At 36.3% G+C, this 27873-nt stretch overlaps 1 protein-coding gene across 2 annotated transcripts in view; it reads right to left on the bottom strand.

The window, feature by feature from the left end:
* Nucleotides 1-1998: 1998 nt before the first annotated feature.
* LOC142237241 (neurobeachin-like protein 1) overlaps nucleotides 1999-27873 on the bottom strand; it is a 272260-nt gene continuing 246385 nt past the window's right edge. For both annotated transcript variants that reach the window (XM_075308615.1, XM_075308616.1), the window contains 2 exons: nucleotides 6468-6645; nucleotides 1999-3587 (listed from right to left, as the gene is read on the bottom strand). In XM_075308615.1, coding sequence (XP_075164730.1) covers nucleotides 3422-3587; nucleotides 6468-6645 — 344 coding nt within the window. In that variant the 3' untranslated portion in view covers nucleotides 1999-3421. The remainder of the gene's footprint in view (nucleotides 3588-6467; nucleotides 6646-27873) is intronic.

Below are 27873 nucleotides of genomic sequence, written 5' to 3'. Positions count from 1 at the left end.
TTTTTTAATTGAAACAAAAATCAATCACAAAAATAATAGTATCAATTAATTTTTTAATTGGATCAATTAACTTTTTAATTAAATTTCAATTAATTTTTTAATTGATACTATCATTTCAGTGATTGAAGACATTTCAATTAAAAATTAATTGGATCAACTAATTTCGTGATTGAATCAGAAAAAAACATTTTTGTGTGTAGTTCAGCTGGTAGCCAGACCAAGGAACTCTGCGACAAGGATGGGGTGTGTCCAGAGTGATCTGGTAGTGAGACGGGTAGGCTTAGCTGGGCAAGCAAAAGGGTGACGAGTGTCATGTGGCCCTTGATTACATATGGGACACACGTCAGCTACGCTGCTATCAATCACTGATAAGTATGAACTGAGGCGGCGGCACTTGCTTGATCTTAGTTGGGCCAAAACTACCCTTGTCTGCCGTGGGAGGTCTCTCTCCTCCGGTGTAATGGGCGGCGGTCGGACTCCGAGAACAGGATTAACCTTGTAGCTTCTCACCGCTTCAGCTACAGTATCCTCATGAATCCTGTTCAGACCTGTCTGGTATGCTGCCTGATCTAGAGGCTCTCTTTTGTAACGCTGGATCTCTGGCTCTAGAAGGTGAAGATCAACCCTTACATTCCTGGGTGGAGGTTGTCCATCCACAAGATGGTGATTCGGATGACAACTTCGATGGCAACCCAAGAGGTACTGCTTTGACAACATTTAGTTGTGTCGACGCACTGGGATTATCTTGGTCTCCGCATAAAGGTGATCCAAGGGTGTACTGCGTAGACATCCTGTTGCGGTTCTAAGGGCAGCGTTCTGACAGGCCTGTATGTTATTCCACTGCGTATCGCTCGTTTGAGGTGTCCACACTGGCGCTGCATAGTTTATCACTGACCGGCCAATTGCCTTATATGTAGTTAACAAGGTTCGCACCCCAAGTGCTGCCGGCAAGCGACTTGAGGACCTTGTTTCTACCGCGGAGCTTATCACAAATTGCAGTGGCATGGGCGGACGACTTATAAAGGCTGTCGAATGTGACCCCGAGAATCTTGGGGTAATTTGTTGTCGGAATTGTTCCGCCATCGACTCTGACATTCAACTGCCTGCGTACTTCCGCCGTCCATGTAGTGAATAGTGTGGCTGAGGATTTGGTGGGAGATATCCTGAAAATTCTTGCAGTGAATTAACTGGTAAGATCAACGAGGTAGACATTTAATCGATCGCAAATGTCATCAACAATGGGCCGGGATGCCATGATTGTGCAATCGTCCGCATAAGACACAATCTCGACGCCGTCAGGAGGGGGTGGAATCGAGGACAGGTAGAGGTTAAACAGGTATTTTGTATTTTTTTCCACGGGAAACATGGCACAACCAAAAAATTTTCAGGGGAAATCGAATTGAAAGGTGAAGTCGATGTGAAGGGAAATCCAGAACATACCCGATTGTCTACCATCTTGTTTTTTTTTTTTGAAAACTAAGACCGTATTTTCATGGTTTCTTTTATTGTGCCTTCTTTCTAGTTTGGGTTCGGCTGATTTTTTTGTATTGATTTGTTCTAATGCTTCATGGAGTGTACAATCAAAACGGAAAAAATATAGAATTCATAAAAATAAATAAACCAGTGAAATATATAAGAGTGTGAACTACCCAGCAAAAAAAGCGTCGTAAAAAAGTAATGCAAATATTCTTTTTGGATCCGGAAATGGTGCAAAATTGACGCAGAAGCGATGAATTTAACATGGGCTTGTCATAGGACGGAAGTACTCCATTTAAACAGCCGTTGCACTGAATTTGCATCACTTCTTTAGGTGTGATCCGAATTCAATGTTTTGGATGTAAATTAAAAAATTCTGTGATATTTTGTCAAATAAATAATTTTTATAAATTTTTTATAATTTTTAATGGATTCGTTTGACCTCAAATATTTTCAAAAATTCACAATTTTTTCAGATTGGAGTTAGCATCTTTTTCGACAAAATTTAAATGATTTGTACCATTTTATGTATTCTTACTCTATTTTTAACCAATTTGAAACAAAAAAAATTTTAAAATTACCCATTAAAAATATGAAAAGAGCAAGTTATAAAAAATTGAATTAAAATAACTTCCTGGGTAGTTAAAATAAAGAACATCATTGGGAGTGCATCTTCTGGAAGTGCTTTTCAAGTTATGCCTTTGGAAGAACTTTCAAATTTTTTTGCTGGGTATGAAAAGGAAAATAAAAAGTCATTTTACATATTTCTTATTGTATTCAAAGGACGGGATGAATTTGCAAAAACGATCACAATGGTTATCTTTGATTATTATACGATACGGTACAAATATAATTGTTGGCAAATGGAATTAAAAAAAAAAACAAAAATTTAAATACTGAAAGTTTTGAATATATGAAAATTTCATTGAAATTGAGCCAACGAAACTACTTCATTGATATAATGAAACATTTTCATTGCGACAATCAAAATACTCGTTAATAGTACGAAGCGTTTCGTTGATAAATAGAAAATTTATTATAATAAGGAAAAATGTCGTTATATCAACGAATTTTTTTCATTGGTTCAATTTCAATGACACATTTCATTAATATAACGAAGAATTTTCCACTCAATTCGTACAAAATAAATAATTTTTTTATTGATTAATATGAAACCACTGTGCCATTTGGGGCATGTGTCATAAGTTTTTTTTTTTTATTTTAGACAAGAGGTCACTTAACCAAATTATTTTAGAATAAGGGTAAAAATGACTGTTCATATGGATCGTGTCATTCTGAATTTGTCTAAACCTTCAATATTTGTATTTATCAAAAAAAAAAAAGAAAGAACTATACACTAATAGAAAAATGTTCGTTATATTAACGAAATAGCGAGCCAATGAACCAAATTCGTTAATACAATGGCATTTTTCGTTATTATGACGAACTTTGTAATAATCAACGTAACGTTTCATACGATTAACGAATATTTTCATTGTATTAATGAAAATGTTTCTTTATATCAATGAAAAAGTTTTGTTGGCTCAATTTTAATGAAATTTTCTTTGTGTGTAGAAGCAACTAATAGGTAAAATTGAATTGACATTTTTAAGATGATTTAAGTGTTTTTTTTTTCAAAAAGTTTTTTTTTTCAAAAGTGAAACCGTACACTTTTTCATTTTTAATATAGATCTATAAATAATACTTTTAGATATTTTAAAAATATTCTTGATATATAAAATTAGTAAGGGGGAGTGTATGATAGTATAGTGAGTGGGTAAGAAGGTAATAGGGAAATAGTTTTGACTTAGTTTAGTTTCTTTCCATTTTCAGCTTAATTGTTATATAGAATTAAGCTTGCATTACTCAATTAAACCAAATCGTAAAAACAGAGAGGACCATGGCATCTATGGCATCCATGCAAAAAAAAGTCCTTCTATCAATTTTAGACATTCATTACCATATGCTTCTTGGAACTAGACAATGGCAAATGTACAGCTACCACAGCTAAACGTCCATCTCGCAAGGGTGCCAAAATGTGAGTATTACCTGGTGTCACCACAACCGTTTGTATGGGTACATGCAATGGTATATCAAATACCGGCTTCAATCTGAAATGAAATGAAATAAAATAGAAATCGTGATTAATTATCGTCCATAACATTTTCTATTCTAGAATAATTAGTAGGTGAGATAGATAGTGGTGATGTGATTTGAATGAAATATTTTATCAGATGTTTGCTCATGATAAGCTTGACTACTGACGTCGATTGTCCAACGAGAAAGCAGCCGACATGAGAGATAAGATGGCCCCGTGGGGTAATCACCTTTTTTCCTATGAATTCTGTGCACATATGGGCCACATAGCAACAAACTTTTTTTTTGTTTCAAAATCAAATAGCAGCGTATGAGAGATGGTATGAGTGAGTTACCCTAGCCCGTTCAAATAGATAAATCTGGCCTTGTATAATCGTTGGTTGCCTCAAAATTATTGTGCAATTAATTATATTTATTGCTGGAGGCAAACTGTTAAATGAGGCTTGTCGAAACTTACAAACATGCAAAGCTTTGAGTATCAAACGTTAATAGTAACAAAGGTTTCCTTATAACGATGGTACACTCGAAAAATGATCGATTTAACAAAGAAATTGTAGAACAGCATTGTCAGAATTGTTTCACTAAAAACCGCTAAATATCCACAAACAAAAAAAAAGGCTAAATAAAAAGTCCGAAAAAACACTAAATATTTTTTTTGAAATCTAAAAAAATAATTGCTTTATTTCACCTTAAATGCATATTGAGTAAATTATATTCAATTTGTAAGAGGAAATTTCCCAAATGTTTTCTCCATAAGGAGTTAGCATAAAGGGCCCAAAATTGAGTTATCTCTCCCAGCCAGATCTATACTAAAGGCTGTGGAAAGGTTCATTCGCCCGAACCGAAACATGTACAGTCCAGGCGTGTATAGATTTGTATCTGGCGTTTTCTTTTCAATGGCTCTATTAACCATGTTCCTTAATCTATATCTGTCCATAAAGCTCGAAAAATAATTGTATAATTAGATATAATGCATTTGGACGTCAATTGCCTGTTTCGGTATCAGGCTAACATGTAATATTATATTCATTTTATTTGAGCTCTTGTGAGACTATGTAGTAGAAGATATGAATATGTTTTTTGTTTTAATTGGTTTCAAAGTTGTAACCAGGGCTGTGGAGTCGAGCCAATTTTGCTCGACTCCGACTCCAGCATTTTTCATCAGCTCGACTCCGGGTAATAAAGGGTGATACGGTCAAAAATTGGTCAAGGGAAAACGCGTGTAAATCGATGAAATCGTTTATTTAAAAACTCAAATTAAATTTCTTTTTCAAGTTCAATTAGTATAAAATTCAGGAAAAATATTCAGTTAGGCTTTCGCTTTTCCAAATCCGAATTGCCGGGCCTCACGCTTGACACCTGCCATCAGATTTTGTACAACCACCTTGTCCACCTTCTTCGCCGCAGAAAGCCAGTTTGCCTTGAACTACTGCTCGTCCTTAGCAGTTTTTTGGTCTTCTTTAGGTTCCGCTTGACAATAGCCCAGTATTTCTCAATTGGGCGGAGCTCTGGCGTGTTGGGAGGGTTCTTGTCCTTGGGAACCACCTGCACGTTGTTGGCGGCGTACCACTCCATGGCCTTTTTACCGTAATGGCAAGATGCCAAATCCGGCCAAAACAGTACGGAACAACCGTGTTTCTTCAGGAAAGGCAGCAGATGTTTATTCAAACACTCTTTCACGTAAATTTCTTTGTTGACAGTCGCAGAAGCTATGAAATTGCCGATTTTCAAGCCACAGGTACAGATGGTTTGCCAAACCAGATATTTCTTTGCGAACTTTGACAGTTTTATGTGCTTGAAAATATCTGCTACCTTTCCCCTTCCTTTTGCCGTATAAAACTCCTGTCCCGGAAGCTGCTTGTAGTCGGCATTTTCGTAGGTTTCGTCGTCCATTACCACGCAGTCAAACTTCGTCAGCATCGTCCGGGATCGCGCTTTGGCCGTCGTATTTTGTTTATCATCGCGATTTGGAGTCACTACCTTCTTGTAAGTAGATAGTCCGGCTCGTTTTTTGGCTCGATGCACGGTTGTAGACGATACACTCAGCTTATTTGCGGCATCTCGGAGAGAGAGGTTAGGGTTTCGCTTGAAACTACCGGCAACTCTCTTTGTCGTCTCAGCGGCTTCCGGTTTTCGATTTCCCCCCGATCCAGATTTCCTGGCTATCGACAAACGTTCCCCAAACACTTTAATTACATTTGTAACGGTTGATTTGGCAACTTTTAGCTACTTTGCCAGCTTTGCGTGCGTGTAGCTCGGATTTTCGCGATGCGCGAGCAAAATTTTGATACGCTGCTCTTCTTGCTTGGACGGCATTTTGACAACTGAAGAGTGAATTCCAAAATCAAAATAGGAGCAACATTCTACACACACACACCTTCAAAATGAGGGGTGTTAAGGTTTTTTAAATGCAAAATTGAAAGAAATACGTCAAGTTTATATTGACCAAATTTTGACCGTATCACCCTTTAGAATATGAGATTTGGCCAACTTTTGAGTAAGATCGGTTGATAAATAAGGAACTTGGGAAAATCGGGCGATACATATATATGGGAGCTATATGTAAATTTGATCCGATTTTTCCCAAATTCAATAGCGTTCGTCTTTGGTCCAGAGAAATGCCATGTACCGAATTTCATCAAAATCGATTAATAATTGCGACCGGAATCCTGCGAACAACAAATACATGGACGGACGGACACCAAGCGCTAGATCAGCAGGTGATTCTGAGTCGATCGGTATATATTTTATGGGGTCTAAGATCAATATTTCTGGTAGGCACATTTTTTGGCAGATCAAAGTTATTATACCCTGACCACTATGTGGTTTAGGGTATTACAAAAAAAAAAATTGAAAGGAACGTGTAATAGGTTTGCTTGTACTTATAAACTTACCCATGTAAACGACTTAATGTTATATCACCAGCATCGTCAGCAACAACCAGATAATCGGAGGCAGTAGCCAGACCTGTTACTCTGCCAGAGACGTATTTTGAACCCAGACTTGTGCCATTTATACTATACACATGAACAGAATGTGATGCATCATCCAATGCACTAAATGCTATATGACCTGCAATTAAAATAATATAAACGAAATGATATAAGTTCGATATATACATTTGTGGTCATATAATTGAGACTTTTTTTATTAACTTTATTAAGAACATGTTTTGTTACGTTATGCTAATAAAAATTCAATCAAAATTGCTGAGAATGAAGACTAACTCAAAAAGCGAAATAACTCAAAAGCAAAATAATTGTTTGTCTAATTGTATCTTCAATCAGTGATGCCTCGAATGGCAAAAAGTACCAATTCATCATCATAAGAAATATTCCAACCATTTAAAATTCAGGTTTTTTATTGAGAACTCATTAAAGTTTTATAATAATTTGGTACTTTCGTTAATAACCCAGCAAGCACAAAGTAGTTTGGATCCCCAACTTGTAGTTCAATCTTGGATTATTTCCAATTAATTTTACATGGGCATGTTCAGATTCTGTGTATTACTTTAAAAGATGAAGAAGTTCACTTGAATGAAGAAATTAAAAAACAAAAACTAAAAATCGATTTATTTCAACATTTTCGCTTTTTTTATTTTTGCCAATATTTTTTATTACACTTTTATATTAAATTATCTAATTTTTACATTTTGAATTACATTTTTCGCTCGGAACAGGGGTTGAATCTGGGTTTGTTGACACCATAACTGATAGCCATTTCAACAGACGTTGCACTGAATTTGTATCACTTCTTAAGGTATGATCTGAATTCAGTGTTTTGGATGTGAACAATTTTTATACCCTCCACCATAACATTAACTTTGTCATTCCGTTTGTAACACATCGAAATATTGCTCTAAGACCCCATAAAGTATATATATTCTGGGTCGTGGTGAAATTCTGAGTCGATCTGAGCATGTCCGTCCGTCCGTCCGTCTGTTGAAATCACGCTAACTTCCGAACGAAACAAGCTATCGACTTGAAATTTGGCACAAGTAGTTGCTATTGATGTAGGTCGGATGGTATTGCAAATGGGCCATATCGGTCCACTTTTTTGTATAGCCCCCATATAAACGGACCCCCAAATTTGGCTTGCTAACCCTCTAAGAGAACCAAATTTCATCCGATCCGGCTGAAATTTGGTACATGGTGTCAGCATATAATCTCTAACAACTATGCAAATATTGGTCTACATCGATCCATAATTATATATAGCCCCCATATAAACCGATCCCCCGATTGGGCTTGCGGAGCCTCTAAGAGATGCAAATTTCATCCGATCCGGCTGAAATTTGGTACATGATTTTAGTATATGGTCTCTAAGAACCATGAAAAAATTGGTCCACATAGGTCCATAATTATATATAGCCCCCATATAAATCGATCCCCAGATTTGACCTCCGGAGCCTCCTGGATGAGCAAAATTCATCCGATTCGGTTAAAATTTGGTTCGTAGTGTTACTATATGGTTTCTAGCAACCATGCAGGAATTTGTACATATCGGTCGATAATTATATGTAGCCCCCATATAAACCGATCCCCAGATTTGACCTCCGGTGCCTTTTGGAGAAGCAAAATTCATCCGATCTGGTTGAAATTTGGTACGTGGTGGTAGTAATATGATATTTAACAACCATGCCAAAAGTGGTCCATATCATTCCATAATTATATATAGCCCCGATATAAACCGATCCCGAGATTTGGCTTAGGAGCCTCTTGGAGGAGCAAATTTCATCCGAGTCAGTTGAAATTTGGTACATTGTGCTAGTATATGGCAGTTAACAACCATGCCTAACTAGGTCCATATCGGTCCATAGTTATATAGAGCCCTCAGATAAATCGATCCCCAATCACACAAAAATTGGTTCATAATTGTATATAGCCCCCATATAAGCGACCCCCATATTTCAATTCTGGCTCTCTGCGTACCGTGCAAAAGTCCACATCGATTCGTAATTATTTGTAGAACTACCTATACATACCTTTTTTGTCTAATATATACCACGTATGGAAGTTTTAAGATACCACAACCCAAGTAATTTGATTGTGGATGACAGTCTTTCGTAGAAGTTTCTACGCAATCCATGGTGGAGGGTACATAAGATTCGCACTCAGTGATAAGAGAGAAGTTCACCAATGTGGTATAACAATGGACTGAATAGTCTAGGTGAGCCTGATACATCAGGCTACCACCTCGGTCCATGATTTACTATAGCCCCCATATAGACCGATCTCCTGATTTTAGTTTTTGAGATTCTAGAAAACGTAGTTTTTATCCAATTTGCCTGAAATTGAAAATCTATAGTTGTTTTTTTGGGACCATAAATAGGTGTGCCGAATATATTGTGTATCGGTACAGTTTTTGATATAGTCCCCTTATAAACCGGCCCTCCGATTTGGAGTCTAGATTCTAGAACTACAATTAGATGGTCTGAATATTGTGTGTATCCGTCCATATTTTTGGTATAGCCCCCAGAAGGCCGATCTCCCGATTTAAGTCCTTGGGTTTCGAGAAAACGTAGTTTTTATTCGATTTGCGTGAAATTGTAAATATACTGGTATTTGAGACCCACAAAATCGTGTATCGGATTTAGTTTTTATCGATCCATTTTTTAAGGCCTCCATATAGATCGATTTCATCGATCTTGAGGTTATAGAAGGCGCACTGATCATGAAAATTGCTTGAAACTGAATGTACAATTTCAAATCAAGGCGTTATTTCATAATTTTCTTGCACACTTACACGAGATGTTTATTATTCCTCGAAAACTGGAACAAAAACGGTTCTTATAAATCCAGAATCTGATTTAGTCTTCATAGGTAAAATCTTTAAATTTATCTTCGGGAAGCGTACTGGTTGAACTGATCTACTTGGGAGAATATCTGTCATCAAACCCCCCTGAAATTTTCAAAGGACACTATAATATTTGTTTAATGGTGATGGGTATTTATTTAAGAATCGGCCTAGCCGAACTTACTGCTGTGTATACTTGTTTTTAACTGACTTAGTCTTTCGAGTTTGATTAAAAAGTTAATTGTGTCAATTAATTTTTTAATTAAAGATTTAAAAATTTTCAATCATTGGCCTAATTGATTTAATGTTACTAGTTTGCTTAAAAAGTTTATTGTATCAATTAATTTTTTAATTAAAAAAGTTTTCAGTTTCAATTAACTTTTTAATTGGAAATATTTTGTTTATATTTTTTTCTGTGTACCTTTCGAATATAACGTGTGAAGACGTACCAACGAGCAAAGTTCACGAAGGCTGCAACCGAAGTCTTATCAGTATTTTGAAAACGATAATTAAATGGAACTATGGGCATTCAAGGCTAAACCAACTTCGCTGATGATGATCATAAGGATCTTTCTTATCAAATATATTCCTTAAAGTTAAGAAAAACATTTTTGATTTATAGAAATAATCTTTAAATTAAAAAAAAATATTGAATATTGCATTAAAGATAAAAAAGCTTCAACTATAGACTAAGACTTATTTGGAGGATGGTGAATATTTGTCTTAAAATATGTTTTTTTTTTTTTAGAAATTACAAACAAAAAACCTATTTGTCTTTAAGGTATCTGTTATACATTGGATTTTGAAACAGACATTTATGTTTAAGCGAATAGCTTTGTTTATATACCGCAAAAGGAGATAGCTCTCTAAAAAAGTGTCCCTATTTTTAAGAAGCTGCATCTTCAGATCAGAATCAATACCACAATCAGTAAGGGAAGGTCAAAATCTTTGGACCCAAGTAAACTCTTTTTTTTTTTAGAAAATTCTTACTGTCAAGTGGCACATTAACACTGATCAGACCACAATTTACAAATATATTGACAAAGATTTTATTGCTCTCATACCATTCTATGATACTACGGATTGACTGCAACTGCAACTGTTATCTTTGTTCAATGTATGCATACTTAGTTGAGTTAAAAATGTTATAATGATTGTTTAATTCTGATTATTAATATTTTCTTTCGTTTTAATCAACGCATGAATGGCATTTCAACTGCGTAGTATACAATTGTGAAGTCCTTATCTATAGGCAATTGTTATAAATTGTTTAAGCCAATTATTCAATAAAGTATACTAAATCAAAATCCCATAAAAGAATTACTGATTTGTTATATTGTAAATTATTGAACAGCAACCTTCTAGGAATCACGTGCGTTTTTTTTTGTTCTTGCTCGGTACATCAACTGATGTCTTATTAGTTACAGCCCCTAAGCACATTTGGAAGAATTTTTCATTTTTTGATTAAATTCAATCACTTGTCTCGACTAAAATCCAAAATTAAATAAAGGTCTTTTGGTAGTGATAACAATGTTGCGACGTAATCAACAAAGTCAATAAAATTTATTTTAAAATAATTCAATATGACATACTTTAGAGCTCATTGTTTGAAACGATCACGCAGTAGTCCACATTCCATTGATAATCTTATCAGTTACAGCTGAAAAGTCTCGTGTTTCTATTAGGGGTACTGTCACGATTTTTACACCTTTGTTCCATCGGCCATCAGCGGCATACGAAGGTATATTTCTTCCATCTTATCTCTCAATAATTTTATCACTTTGTTACACAAATGACAATGCCTTGTGCTGATAAAATGCCACTCATAATAATCGGTTTCTATCAGGGAATGATATTTGTTCTATATGTGCGTTACATTGCCATACCATGCTACTCATCGTTGTTTCATGTGCTAAGTCGATTTGGAAATTTTTAAGGAATGAGAATCAGAGATGGCCTGTATGAAAGTTTTTTAGATTTCCGACTGTCGCAAAGTTGTAAACGTCGTAAACGTCACATACACGTCGTAAATGTAGAAAAAGTAACAAACGTCGCAAACTCAAAATATTTCCTTCAGTTAGGCAGCGAATGATGATTTGTGCGAAGAAGTTTCAATTTTAAGGAATGTTCATAAAATTCTAACCGAGTTTAAAAAACTTGAGAATAGAGTTATTTCAATTGGAGTCATTGAGCTTAACATGGAATCGGGCAGCACTCAGTGATAAGAGAGAAGTTCACCAATGTGGTATCACAATGGACTGAATAGTCTAGGTTAGGTTAGGTTAAAGTGGCAGCCCGATTAAGATTCAGGCTCACTTGGACTATTCAGTCCATTGTGATACCACATTAACTAAAAGTACCTATTACATATGGGCACTTCTAGTTTTAACCGCTAAACCTTCTCGATTATTTTCTTCTGTTGAACCAACCAGATTGTTCCAAAAACATTAGGTCCCCCAGTAATCTGAAGCTATATGCCCCTAAAATTTGCTTACGCCTTACACAAAATGCAGAACACTCACACAAGAGGTATTTTATTGATTCCTTTTCCTCCGCATCATACAATAGTCATTATACTTCGCACCAAGAGTTTTTGCAAAATCGCCTATCAGGCAGCGACCCGTGATATCTGGCGTCTCGAGAACACTAGCATATCTAGTGTGCGGTTTAAGTTTAAATGGGGCCATATTTGCTTGGTGTCGTTACAGCCCTTGCAATTCTCCCATCGAACATTTGCCATCATGACAGCCTTCTCACGCAGTAAGAGCTTGCAGGTAGCCACAGGCATACCAACAGATTGTAGTTCCCCTGGAATATGTAAGGTAGTTCCAAGCCTTGCTAGCTCATCTGCTTCGATGTTCCCCGGTATGTTCCTATGGCCAGGCACCCATATTAGGTGAATATTGTGCTGCTCAGCCATCTCATTGAGAGATTTGCGGCAGTCGATGACCGTTTTCGAGTTGAGGAACACAGAGTCCAAGGATTTTATTGCAGGTTGACTGTCTGCCAATATTGCTTGGAGCATTACTTCTCGACCAATTCACCACTTCTCTTATTGCTAATTTGTCAGCCTGAAAAACACTACAGTGATCAGGTAATCTTTTCGCTATTCGAAGTTCCAGATCTTTAGAATATACTCCGAAACCCACTTGGCCATCCAATTTGGAGCCATCAGTGTAGATATATATATCTTTTATTCCCCGGGGTCCGTGTACACCACGCCTCACTGTTGGGAATTAGAGTCTCAAACTTATTGTCGAAAAGTGCTCTCGCCAAAGTGTAATCCACTACGTTAGGCACATCTGGCATTATTTTGAGGACCGAACTGAAACCGTAACTTTTTTCCGACCACAGCGATAGCTCACGCAACCGCACAGCCGTTGTTGCAGCTGACTGTTTGGCCAAAATGTCTAAAGGCAATAGATGCAGTATGACATTAAGGGAATTTGTTCCTGTCTTGCTGAATGCACCTGAGATACATAAGCTCGCCATACGCTGAACTTTGTCTAAACTTGTTGGCTGGTGAAGTGCCGGCCACCAGACTACAACACCATATAGCATGATAGGTCTAACCACTGCCATGTATAGCCAATGCACAATTTTTGGTTTTAGTCCCCACTTTTTCCCTATTGCCTTTTTGCATGAGTATAAAGCTACCGTTGCTTTCCTCGCCCTTTCTTCAATATTAAGCTTAAAGTTCAGCTTCCTGGCCAAGGTATTTTGCACACTCACTAAAGGGAATTTCAATACCCCCTAAGGAAATGGGCCCAACCGTGGGAGTTTTGCTATCTTTGCAGTACATGACTAGTTCTGTCTTTGCAGGATTTACCCCAAGACCATTATCTTTCGCCCATTTCTCAGTCATCCGGAGGGCTCTCTGTATAATATCTCTAACTGTTGATGGGAATTTTCCCCTGACTGCTAGCGCCACATCATCTGCGTATGCCACCACTTGTATCCTTTATTTTTCTAGGGAAACCAGAAGATCGTTAATATCAACATTCCAAAGAAGAGGTGATAGAACTCCACCTTGAGGAGTGCCTCTGTTCACATACCTTTGTATGTTTGCTTGTCCTAGTGTGGCTGAAATGCGTCTCTTCCTTAGAAGTTCGTCTAACAGCCTAAGTATACCTGGATCAACATTTAGAGCTGTCAGTCCATTTAATATCGAGCTCGGATGGACGTTATTGAACGCCCCTTCGATGTCAAGAAACGCCACGATTGTGTATTCTTTGACAGATAGGGAGCTTTCAATAAAGCTGACTAGTTCATGTAATGCGGTCTCAGTAGACCTGCCCTTCGAGTATGCATGTTGTCGTTTCGACAGCAAACTTGAATCGACGCTAGTTCTAAGATAAATATCTATCATCCTCTCCAGAGTCTTAAGTAGGAATGAGGATAAGCTGATTGGTCGGAAATCCTTCGCACTCGAGTGAGAGGCTTTTCCCGCTTTAGGTATGAAAACGACTTTTGTTTCCCTCCACTTTCCTGGAATATATGCTAAGTTGATACATCCTATATATATAGCCGACAAGCAGAGGATAATTCTGTCAGCCACCGCTTGTAACTCCGCCGGAGTAATTCCATTATGTCCGGGGGATTTGAATGATCCAAAGCTATTTAACGCCCATTTTATTCTAGATTCCGATACAATTTCCTCGATAGGAAACGACCGCTGATCCACTGTGGCACCGCCAGTACATGGTTCAATCGTCTGATTTCCGGGAAAATGTGTGTCCAATAGTGCCTCCAGCGTCTCCTCACTGGACGTTGTCCAACTGCCCTGAGATGTTTTAATGTCTGGAAGACTCGGACGTATTCTCAATGCTGCTGCAATAATCATTCCAACAGTTATGCTGAGCCTTTCTCAGTTCTCGCTTGTATCCTTACAGATTCTTCTTGTAAGCGTCCCAATCCACAGGAGCTCTAAGTGAGCCTGATACATCGGGCTGCCACCTAACCTAACCTAACCTATTTCAATTGGAGACTCCAAGCCAAAATTACTATGAACTACTTGATGGTGTAGTAAACGTGACAGTCGGTACTCGCTCATAATTAACCTTTCACGAATTTCTGCAGAAACTGGAAGGAGGGAAAACTACTTAAGTCTTGCATAAGCGAATTGCTGTTTAGAGAGAAATTTATAAAAACACTTTGGGCTATTACAGCATATATTCATACTAATTAAAATTTTCAAAATTGTAGCTAGTCATTCGCTGATGCAACTAAAGCTTGTGTGGACATTATGGACAACGCAACCCAATAAATGAAATAGCAAATGAGAGATGTAAAACTAGCATAAATATAAAACATTTTTTGCATCCCTTTTATCAGGGAGCATAACTAAATTAAATTAAACAAGTATATATAACACTAAAGGGTGATACGGTCAAAATTTGGTCATGGGAAAACGTGTGTAAATCGGTGAAATCGTTTATTTAAAAAATCAAATTAAATTTCTTTTTCAAGTTCAATTAGTATAAAATTCAGGAAAAATATTCAGTTAGGCTTTCGCTTTTCCAAATCCGAATTGCCGGGCCTCACGCTTGACACCTGCCATCAGATTTTGTACAGCCACCTTGTCCACCTTCTTCGCCGCAGAAAGCCAGTTTGCCTTAAACTGCTGCTCGTCCTTAGTCTTTTTTGGACTTCTTTAGGTACCGCTTGACAATAGCCCGGTATTTCTCAAATGGGCGGAGCTCTGGCGTGTTGGGAGGGTTCTTGTCCTGGGAACCACCTGCACGTTGTTGGCGGCGTACCACTCCATGGCCTTTTTACCGTAATGGCAAGATGCCAAATCCGGCCAAAACAGTACGGAACAACCATGTTTCTTCAGGAAAGCAGCAGACGTTTATCCAAACACTCTTTCACGTAAATTTCTTGGTTGACAGTCCCGGAAGCTATGAAAATGCTGCTTTTCAAGCCACAGGTACAGATGGCTTGCCAAACCAGATATTTCTTTACGAACTTTGACAGTTTTATGTGCTTGAAAATATCTGCTACCTTTCCTTCCTTTTGCCGTAGGTTAGGTTAAGTTAGGGTATGTGGCAGCCCGATGTATCAGGCTCACTTAGACTATTCAGTCCATTGTGATACCACAGTGGTGAACTTCTCTCTTATCACTGAGTGCTGCCCGATTCCATGTTAAGCTCAATGACAAGGGACCTCCTTTTTATAGCCGAGTCCGAACGGCGTTCCACATTGCAGTGAAACCACTTAGAGAAGCTTTGAAACCCTCAGAAATGTCACCGGCATTACTGAGGTGGGATAATCCACCGCTGAAAAACTTTTTGGTGTTCGGTCGTAGCAGGAATCGATCCCACGACCTTGTGTATGCAAGGCGGGCATGCTAACCATTGCACCACGGTGGCTCCCTTTTGCCGTATAAAACTCCTGTCCCGGAAGCTGCTTGCAGTCGGCTTTGACGTAGGTTTCGTCGTCCATTACCACGCAGTCAAACTTCGTCAGTATCGTCGTGTACAGCCTCCGGGATCGCGCTTTGGCCGTCGTATTTTGTTTATCATCGCGATTTGGAGTCACTACCTTCTTGTAAGTCGATAGTCCGGCTCGTTTTTTGGCTCGATGCACGGTTGTAGACGATACACCCAGCTTATTTGCGGCATCTCGGAGAGAGAGCTTAGGGTTTCGCTTGAAACTAACGGCAACTCTCTTTGTCGTCTCAGCGGCTTCCTGTTTTCGATTTCCCCCCGATCCAGACTTCCTGGCTGTCGACAAACGTTCCCCAAACACTTTAATTACATTTGTAACGGTTGATTTGGCAACTTTTAGCGATTTTGCCAGCTTTGCGTGCGAGTAGCTCGGATTTTCGCGATGCGCGAGCAAAATTTTGATACGCTGCTCTTCTTGCTTGGACGGCATTTTGACAACTGAAGAGTGAATTTCAAAATCAAAATAGGAGCAACATTCTACACACACCTTCAAAATGAGGGGTGTTTAGGTTTTTTAAATGCAAAATTGAAAGAAATACGTCAAGTTTATATTGACCAAATTTTGACCGTATCACCCTTTAAGTTCGGCCGGGCCGAATCTTAAATACCTACCACCATGAACCAAATATTAGGGTTTCCTTTGAAATTTCAGGAGGGCTTGAGGACTTGAGGACACTTCCCGAAGATAATTTTAAAGATTTCACCTATAAGGACTATATCAGATTCTGGATTTATAAGAACCATTTTTGTTTGAGTTTTAGAGGAATCATTAACATCTCTTGTAAGTGTGCAAGAAAATTATAAAATAACATCTTGATTTGAAATCTTAAATCTGTAGAAGTAAAATCTGGAAATTTTACATTGAGTTTCAAGCAATTTTCATGATCAGTGCGCCTTATACACCCTCAAGAAGTGAAGTCGGTCTATATGGAGGCATTACCAAATGGACCGATAAAAACTTAATCCGATACACGTTTTTGTGAGCCTAAAATACCAGAATATTTACAATTTCAGGCAAATCAGATAAAAACTACGGTTTCTAGAAACCCAAGGAGTTAAATCAGGAGATCGTTCTTATGGGGGCTATACTAAAATATGGACCGATACTCACCGTTTTAGGCACACCTCTTTATGACCCGAAAATACCTCTAGATTTCCAATTTCAGGCAAATAGGATAAAAACTTCGGATTCTAGAAGCCCAAGAAGTAAAATCGGGAAATCGGTCTATATGGGAGCTATACCAAAATATGGACCGATACTCACCATTTTCGGCACACCTCTTTATGGTCCTAAAATACCTCTAGATTTCCAATTTCAGACAAATTGGATAAAAACTACGGCTTCTATAAGCCCAAGACCCCAAATCGGGAGGTCGTTTTATATGGGGACCATACCAAAACATGGACCGATACTCACAATCTTTGACACACGTATTTGTGGTCCTACAATACCTCTAGATTTCCAATTTCAGGTAAATTGAATAAAAACTGCGGTTTCTATAAGCCCAAGAAGTAAAATCGGGAGATCGTTCTATATAGGGGCTATACCAAAATATGGACCGATATTCACAATTTTTAGCACACGTATTTGTGGTCCTACAATACCTCTAGATTTCCAATTTCAGGTAAATTGAATAAAAACTGCGGTTTCTATAAGCCCAAGAAGTAAAATCGGGAGATCGGTCAATATGGGGGCTATACCAAAACATGGACCGATACTCACCATTTTTGGCACACCTCTTTATGATCATAAAATACCTCTAGATTTCAAATTTCAGGCAAATTGGATAAAAACTTCGATTTCTATAAGCCCAAAACCCCAAATCGGGAGGTCTGTTTACATGGGGACTATATCAAAAAAAGCCCATCTTCGAACTTGACCTGCCTGCAGAAAAAAGACGAGTTTGTGCAAAATTTCAGCACGATTTCTTCATTATTGAAGACTGTAGCGTGATTACAACAGACAGACAGACAGACGGACATCGCTATATCGTCTTAGAATTTCTTCAGGGAAAATCGGATAGAAACTATGGTTCCTAGAAGCTCAAGAAGTAAAATTGGGAGATCGGTCTATATGGGGGCTATACCAAAACATGGACCGATACACACCTACTTTTGGTCCTAATATACCTCTAGATTTCCAATTTCAGGGAATTAAGATTTTAATTTTCAGCCAAATCGGATAGAAATACAGTTTCCATATGGGGGGCTATACCAAAACGTCATCAATCAATCCCATTTTATCATTAAATAGTCCAGACATAATTATAAAGCCGTGACCGAAGTTTCATGATGATAACTCTACGGGAAGTATTTTTGGCCGCTAACTCCATATAGTACCGACCACTGTGCCCTGATGAGAATGAGAGAAATGATGGGCGTAGCCACACTGAAAAACAGCATGCCCTGTTCGGAAGATAGTTTCCGACTATATTGTACCCTGCACCACTTTGTAGATCTACATTTTCGATACCATATCACATCCGTCAAATGTGTTGGGGGCTATATATAAAGGTGTGTCCCTAATACATACATTTAAATATCACTCGATCTGGACAGAGTTTGATAGACTTCTACAAAATCTATAGACCCAAAATTTAAGTCGGCTGATGCACTAGGGTGGAACACAATGTTAGTAAAAAACAAGTAAGGAAAGTCTAAAGTCGGGCGGAGCCGACTATATTATACCCTGCACCACTTTGTAGATATAAATTTTTGGATACCATATCACATCCGTCAAATGTATTGGGGGAAAGATTGGCCTCTGTGGTCATATGAGTGTAAATCGGGCGAAAGCTATATGTGGGAGATATATCTAAATCTGAACCGATTTCAACCAAATTTGGCACGCATAGCTACAATGCTAATTCTACTCCCTGTGCAAAATTTCAACTAAATCGGAGCAAAAAATTGGCCTCTGTGGTCATATGAGTGTAAATCGGGCGAAAGCTATATATGGGAGCTATATCCAAATCTGAACCGATTTCAATAAAATTTGGCACGCATAGCTAGAATGCTAATTCTACTCCGTGTGCAAAATTTCAACTAAATCGTAGTTAAAAATTGGCCTCTGTGGTCATATGAGTATAAATCGGACGAAAGATATATATGGGAGCTATATCTAAATCTGAACCGATTTAGCTGATATTTTGCAAGTTTTTCGAGACTCATAAAATAATCGGATGTACTGATTTTAAGAACATCGGTTGATAAACACGCCAATTATGACCAGATCGGGGATAAATATATATAGCAGCTATATATAAATCTGAACCGATTTTTTCCAAAATCAATAGCGATTGTCTTTGTTCAAAAAAACGACCTTATGCCATATTTGAGGACGATCGGACTTAAACTGCGACCTGTACTTTGCGCACAAAAATACATGAACTGTACCACAGTAGTGGTGAAGGGTATAAATATGGGAAACATTTAAATCTGAAGCAATTTTAAGGAAACTTCGCAAAAGTTAATTTATGATTTATCGCTCGATATATATGTATTAGAAGTTTAGGAAAATTAGAGTCATTTTTACAACTTTTCGACTAAGCAGTGGCGATTTTACAAGGAAAATATTGGTATATTGACCATTTTTGTCAAAATCAGAAAACATATATATAGGAGCTATATCTAAATCTGAACCGATTTCAACCAAATTTGGCACGCATAGCTACAATGCTAATTCTACTCCCTGTGCAAAATTTCAACTAAATCGGAGCAAAAAAATTGGCCTCTGTGGTCATATGAGTGTAAATCGGGCGAAAGCTATATAAGGAAGCTTTATCTAAATCTGATCCGATTTCAACCAAATTTGGCCCGCATAGCTACAATACTAATTCTACTCCCTGTGCAAAATTTCAATTAAATCAGAGTAAAAGATTGGCCAATGTGGTCATATGAGCGTAAATCGGGCGAAAGCTATATATGGGAGCTATATCTAAATCTGAACCGATTTCAATGAAATTTGGCACACTTGACTACACTACTAATTGTACTCCTAGTGTAAAATTTCAACCAAATTGGGCTAAAACTCTGGCTTCTGGGACCGTATTAGTCCATATCGGGCGAACGATATATATGGGAACTATATCTAAATTTGAACCGATTTCAATAAAATTTGGCACACTTGACTACACTACTAATTGTACTCCTAGTGCAAAATTTCAACCAAATTGCGCTAAAACTCTGGCTTCTGGGACCGTATTAGTCCATATCGGGCGAAAGATATATATGGGAGCTTTATCTAAATCTGAACCGATTTCAATAAAATTTGGCACACTTGACTATAGTACTAAGCAGCGTTGCCAGAATTGTTTCACCAAAAACCGCTAGATTTGTCCAAAAAACTAGCCAAAAAAAGCTAAAAAATGTTAAAAAAATAGCTAGAAAAAAAGCTAAATTTTTTTGTATCAAAAGTCACATTTTTGATTGAAATTTAACAAACTTAAAGGCTTTATTTCACTTAAAATGCATATTATTTTAATTGTATTCATTTCATTTCCATTTCTGTGAGACTGTAAGAAAATCTATGTCATATTAGCTCTGTTTGCGTACTCGATACATTTTGATTACTATCACAAATCTTTACTGGAAGTCCTTCATTTATATTTCCTAGTAAAAACTTTTTTCCCGGTAAACATGCAATTATCAGCTGGTTAATCATCCACAAGTCCAATGTCTCACAGAACTGCATTAGAAATATCAATATTTTTCGTTTTAACTGAATTAATGATAAATTCGTGAAAGTGTACACTTCTCCTAATAATACCCAAGAGAATAAAACCCATTCTAACTGTCTTGCAAGTTTATACTGAATAACTTTTATTCGAAAATTTCCCATACAAACCTATTGTCCAATTTTCGTAAATGTAAATACATTCCATTAATAAATAGTAGATTTGTTTTAATCCTATCACTACGAATTTCCCTGTAGGAAATGTCAATAGTGAAACAGTACTGACTTACTATTGACTGTGTCGCCAGTACTACTGAACAAATATACCCCAGACAATGTAAAATTCTATTGACATGTAACATGTACTTGTCATTGAGAATGAACTACTGACACAAGAACTACTGACTAGGTGGTACTTTTGGAACCATATGGAGACATTGGAACCACTGAATCAGTAGTCCATTGTCACCATTTTGTCAATACTTTTTTACCAAATAAAAAGGCGTAAAATTAGAAATTAAAATCATATTTATTATATATATTTAATTAAATTAAAGAAAAATTCAGTCTGTTTCATGGGCACTATTTCTTCAAGGCTGGTCATACCTTTAATATATTGTGTAATACTAGGTACATGTAGATTTTTTAAACATTAATGTTTTAAATACTGTTTTGTTTGTGTTTTAAAATTAATAATTATATAACTAAACGTGCTCACTTTCTTCAGGGCTGGCAAACCCATTCAATAAATTAAAAATTGTTAACTAAAAATCAAAAAAAAAAAATATATATTTCTACTAAATTATTCTGCCAAATCAGCATTGTTTTCATCATTCTTCGTAGTTTTGCTTCTGCTGGATTGTTTAAAGTATTTTTTCTTCTGACGTTGGAAGGCAGCTCTTAAACATTTATCGGAGGAATCCGTAAAGCTGGATATAGCATCTGAAATTTAATGAATTAGTGGATGTCTATCTAATTTTTAACAATTCTTGTACCTATCATGGCCTCAAACACATTGGCATAATCGCGCAATCGTTTTTTACCGAATGTACCATCTACGTTGAAACCCATTATAATATCATGCCCAAAAATTAGGTGTAAATTTCGTTCGGCATTACCGCCAAGGAGTTTTTTGATTTGCCTTATCTGTTAAAACAGAGAAAAAATATTTAGTTGTTTACAAAGATGATTTTATTGAAAATACTTACGTATGGGTCAGCTTGTGTTGAATTCACTGGTAAAACTCACTTTTCTTTTTAAACGATTATATTTTATTTTTTCGATACCACGTGTTTTCACAACCAAAAAAATCGAAACAATGAAAAGGAATAATTTTTCATAAATTTCTCTACACATCAAAGCCTGTAGACAAATTGTTGACAATGTCACCATAACAACCAAAAACAATTGAAGAAGAAGATGTGAAAATGGCAGCAGAGGGTATCAAACCATTGACGGCGTTCGATGCAAACGTGTCGTTTATGATTTTTTGTTCCACAAATTAAACTAAGAATAAAAAGAAATTTATATCAGGGAATGACGTAGAACCATCGGTCAAAAGTTTCTTATTATTATTTACACAAAATTTAACATCATTTGTGAGTTTTTAACAAAAAATATTGCAAATTAAAAATGAACGAACGTGTATGTATCGAACACCGTAAATGCAACTTTTGGTATGACGTCGCCCATTTTCCCGTCTTCATCTTCCATTGTTTTTGATAACAACACCATAACATATTTGTAGACAAGCTGTAGACAAATTGTTGACAACGTCACCATAACAACCAAAGACAATAAACTCTAGGAAGATAGGAAATTGGCTACTGAGGAGATCAAACCATTTACCGTGTTAGTTTCATACTCGAACCAAACGCGTATACGACAAGTATTGACATAGCATTAAAATGCAAATAAATAGAAATTAAGTACACGGAATCAATTTCCATAAAGGGGAAAATTAATTTTTTTTGTTGTTGCCTAACATTTAACATTGTTTCATTAAGAAAATTAAGTTTTTCATTTAAAAAATAAAAACGAAAAACAAATAAAAAATTACAAACATGTATGGAACTAACATGGTAAATGCAACATTTGGTATGACGCAAGCCAATTTCCTATCTTCCTCAAGTTTATTGTCTTTGATAACAACATCATAGCATATTTGTAGACAAGCTGTAGACAAATTATCGACAATGTCACCATAATAGTTGACAAAAGTGGTGACGTAGAGACACATGTCCCCAGACTTCCTACAGGGTTTTTATTGCATTTTTTTGATGTTAAAAAAAAATAATACCACATTCAAAACTTTATTTCCTTAATTATTTCTATGTTCGGTTCCAAAGATTTTGTACCCTAATGATTTTGGTATTGATTCAGAGTCAAATTTGAATTTACTCGCTTTTTCACCTTTTTCTTCATGAGCTATCACAGTTCTTTAAAAACGTGCTAACGACAACTTAAATTTCCAAATTCAGACTCGACTTTAAGTAGAAAGTATTCTGTGTATACTTTTTTAAAATAAAATGTTGAAAAACCTCTTCTATTTTTGAACGCTATTTTGGTTTGTGGTCAAGATACAAAAACTCCACAAATTTAAAGACTATTTAATTAATTTTAGGAATTTTTTAGAATTGACCCTAGCCTTCTTTCATGAAAAGATACCCATTTTTAAGTTGAATCACTTAACTATAAGGGCAAAACGATTTTATCGGCTTTTGGACAAGGAAAACAGTTTATAACATATAAGAGAAATTCACAAATGCTATTATAACCAAAATGTGCGTTCGTATTTTAAAGACATGAAATCTTTGGCCTCATGACAAAGTATTTTCAGTGTACAAAGCAATTCACATCTACTATTTTAATTTAGTAATATCATAATAACTTTAGAATACGTATTAAAATAACATAAAAAGATAAACGAGTCAAATGCTATTATTCCTAATAATTTACTGACAGTTTATATAAGGAATGTATGGTAATAGTAGATTTAAAGTTTACGATAAATTTTATGAATACGTGGAAAAAACTTTACAACAAGGTGTATTTGCTGCAAAAATGCCCGCACAATGGCTGGAATAATTATTAAGGCTTCAATTGAGCTTTGAAATATGCGGAAAACCTTATTCTGGCAGCAAGACTTAGATAAAAACGAAGTTTTATCCATATTTCAATAGGAACATGTCGAAAATAAAAAAAAAAAAACAAAAATAGCTAAAAGGGTCATGAAAAAAAGCCAGAAAAAAGCTAAAAGCTAAATACATTTTTTTCCCGCTGAACGTCTTCAAAAAAGCCAAATCTAGCGGGAAAAAAGCTAAATTGGCAACGCTGGTACTAAGTGCTCTTCTTGTGCAAAATTTTAAGCAAGTTAGCGTAAAACTCTGGCTTCTGGGGCCCTATAAGTCCATATCAGGCGAAATATATATATATATATATATATATATATATATATATATATATATATATATGGGAGCTATATCTAAATCTGAACTGATCTCTTCCAAAATCAATAGGGTTCTATTCTGAGCCAAAACACATACTTGTGCCCAATTTGAAGTCGATTGGACTAAAACTGCGACCTAGACTTTGATTATAAAAATGTGTTCACGGACAGACAGACATGGCTATATCGACTCAGGAGCCCACCCTGAGCATTTTTGCCACCATGTGTCTACCTCGTCTCCTTCTGGGTGTTGCAAACATATGCACTATCTTATAATACCCTGTTCCACAGTGTGGCGCAGGGTATAAAAATTTTGTCAACAAATTTTTTCTATAGAAAATGTTGTCAAAATGTTATAGAAAATTTTGTCAAAATTTAGTTTCTATAGAAAATTTTGTCAACAATTTTTTCTAAAAAAAAAATTTTGAAAATTTTATTTCTAAAGAAAAGTTTGTCAACAATTTATTTCTATAGAAAATTTTGTCAAAATTTTATTTCTATAGAATTTTTTTTCCAATTTTAATTCTATAGGAAATTTTGTCAACACTTTATTTCTATAGAAAATTTTGTCAAATTTGTATATCTATAGAAAATATTGTCAAAATTTTATTTTCTCAGTGTGGTGGAAAAAAAATTAAATTTTACGTTTTACATTTGCGGACGAATGTGGTATAGACAATATTCCTCTCAAAAATGTTGAGATCCTGTAATAAAAACTAAAATATCCTCATTTTGGTATATGTTTATTTTTTCCATGTCCGCTATTTATGATTTTTAGAGTTGAGTTCATATGTGAGAAACGTTCAAATTTAGGGTAGAATAAGAGTAATTGCGATGAAAAAGTACCAAATGGATCGCGGTCATGCCACGGTGCTTTTGACAGTAGAAATGTATCAAAAAAAGTACAAAAGTGTCAACTTTATCAACCCGGGAATCTTACGATCTACATAGCATAGATTTTCTATTGGATTGGGATGTGGTGATTGGGCTGGCAACTTCGAGATATTAACATCGTTATGAACGAAACACTCATTTATACACTTTGCTGTATTTATACACTATGCCAACGATCCAAGGCATGTTGATACCTCCATTTGTGTGGCATTTCTTCCTCTGTCTGTGGCAACATTATATTTTCAAAAATGTCTTTACACACAAAACGATCCATAATACCACTTCGATCCCATGGGAAACGAATGATCCCTATAGCAAAACGATTCCTTATCCATGTTTTACTGTACCTTTAGTACACACAAAAAAATTGTTGTCTGATTCAATCACGAAATTAATTGATCCAATTAATATTTTAATTGAAATGTCTTCAATCACAGAAATGATAGTATCAATTAAACAATTAATTGAATGTCAATTAAAAATTAATTGATCCAATAAAAAAATTAATTGATACTATTAATTTTTGTGATTGATTCTTGTTTCAATTAAAAAATTCGTTGATTCAATTAAATTTTTAATTGAATATTTTTATACCCACCACCATAAAATGGTGACGGGGGTATAATAAGTTTGTCATTCCGTTTGTAACACATCGAAATATCGATTTCCGACTATATAAAGTATATATATTCTTGATCAGGGAGAAATTCTAAGACGATATAAGCATGTCCGTCTGTCTGTTGTAAACACGCTACAGCCTTCAATAATGGCGCTATCGTCCCGAAATTTGGCACAGATTAGTTTTTCGTTTGCAGGCAGGTCAAGTTCGAAGATGGGCTATACCGGTCCACGTTTTGATATAGTCCCCATATAAACCGACCTCCCGATTTGGGGTCTTGGGCGTATAAAAACCGTAGTTTTAATCAGATTTACCTGAAATTGGAAATCTAGAGGTATTTTGGGACCATAAAGGGGTGTGTCGAAAATGGTTCGTATCGGTCCATGTTTTGGTATAGCCCCCATATAGACCGATCTCCCGATTTTATTTCTTAGGCGTCTAGAAACAGTATTTTCTATCCGATTTGTCTGAAATTTAAAATCTAGAGGTACTGCAGGACCAAAAATGGTCCGTATCGGTCAATGTTTTGATATAGCCCCCATATAGATCGATCTCCCGATTTTGCTTCTTAGGCTTCTAGAAACTATATTTACCATCCGATTTGCCTGAAATTGGAAATCTAGAGGTATTGTGGGCCTATAAAGAGGTGTGTCGGAAATGGTCCGTATCGGTCCATGTTTTGGTATAGCCCCCATATAGACCGATCTCCCGATTTTGCTTCTTACGCGTATAGAAACAGTATTTTCTATCCGATTTGTATGAAATTGAAAATGTAGAAGTATTTTGGGACCATAAATAGGTGTGTCGAAAATGGTCCGTATCGGTCCATGTTTTGATATACCCCACATATAAACCAACCTCCCGATTTGGGGTCTTGGGCCTATAAAAACCGTAGTTTTTATCCAATTTACCTGAAATTGGAGATATAGGGGTATTTGAGGACCATAAAAAGGTGTGCTGAAAATGGTGCCCATCGGTCCATGTTTTGGTATAGCCCCCATATATACCGATCTCTCGATTTTGCTTCTTGGGCTTCTAGAAACTATATTTTCTATCCGATTTTCCTGAAATTGAAAATCTAAAGTTTTTTTGGGACCATAAAAAGGTGTGCCGAAAATGGTGCCCATCGGTTCATGTTTTGGTATAGCCCGCGTATCAGTCCATGTTTTGGTATAGCCCCCATATAGACCGATCTCTCGATTTTGCTTTTTAGGCGTCTAAAAACAGTATTTTTATCCGATTTGTCTGAAACTGAAAATCTAATGGTATTTTAGGACCATAAAGAGGTGTGACGAAAATGTTCCGTATCGGTCCATGCTTTGATGTAGCCTCCATATAAACCGACCGGTATTTTGGGACCATAAATAGGTGTGTCGAAAATGGTCCGTATCGGTCCATGTTTTGATATACCCCACATATAAACCAACCTCCCGATTTGGTGTCTTGGGCCTATAAAAACCGTAGTTTTTATCAGATTTGCCTGAAATTGGAAATCTAGGTAGGTAAAGAGGTGTGACGAAAATGGTCCGTATCTCGTCGTATTTATTTAAATAATGACGGAAAACATCTACAGATTTAAGATTTAAAATCAAGGCGTACTTTCATCATATACACGATATGTTTATAATTTCTCTAAACCTTAAACAAAATTGGTTGTCATAAATTTAAAATCTGTTCTAGTCTTCATAGGTAGAATCTTTAAAGTTTGTCTTCGGGAACTGACTTTCTTGGGAGGGCATTTGTCATCAAACCCCCTACAATTCTATATATTATCAAGTAACCCACTACGACGAAGAGTTTTCAAAGTTGATTCATGGTGGTGGGTATTTAAGATTCGGCCCGTCCGAACTTACTGCCGTATATACTTGTTTAAAACTCAATTATGATTTTAATTGGAAAAATTTTCGTAAAACTTTTTTTCTGTGTATATAGCGAGAATTAGGACGATCTCGTTTGGGTCTGCATACTAGCCTGAATCCATCCGACCTTTTCAGATTAAACTTCGATTCATCAGAGAAGAGGACCGTACTCCATATATCGGAAATGTGAACAAACTATTTCTGTACACCATATCATCCAAATCTGACCATCCATTGGGTATTACCTATCCAAATTCCTTCAAAATAAAGGCATGGATATCCTTAGTAGCCCCAGTATTGAGAACTTAAATGCATATTACTATAAATTTCTACCTGATGTCTTTATATATCAAACTTTTAACCTGATGGCCTTAGCAGCCAAAGCTTTGTTAGTTTTTTTTTTATATTTTTATCTTGTATTTACTATAAGATCAAAATAATGAATAAATAAATTGAACAAGATTTACCACGAAAAGCAACTGTTTTGTGAGACTTTTTTTTAAGAAAATGCGACTTTTTCAAAAAACCCAACGGTAACACTGCATCAAATATTTGGTTCA

This window comes from Haematobia irritans, chromosome 4 (assembly GCF_050003625.1).
Source record: "Haematobia irritans isolate KBUSLIRL chromosome 4, ASM5000362v1, whole genome shotgun sequence".
NCBI lineage: Eukaryota > Metazoa > Arthropoda > Insecta > Diptera > Muscidae > Haematobia > Haematobia irritans.
This window is presented reverse-complemented; position numbering and strand designations above follow the sequence as displayed.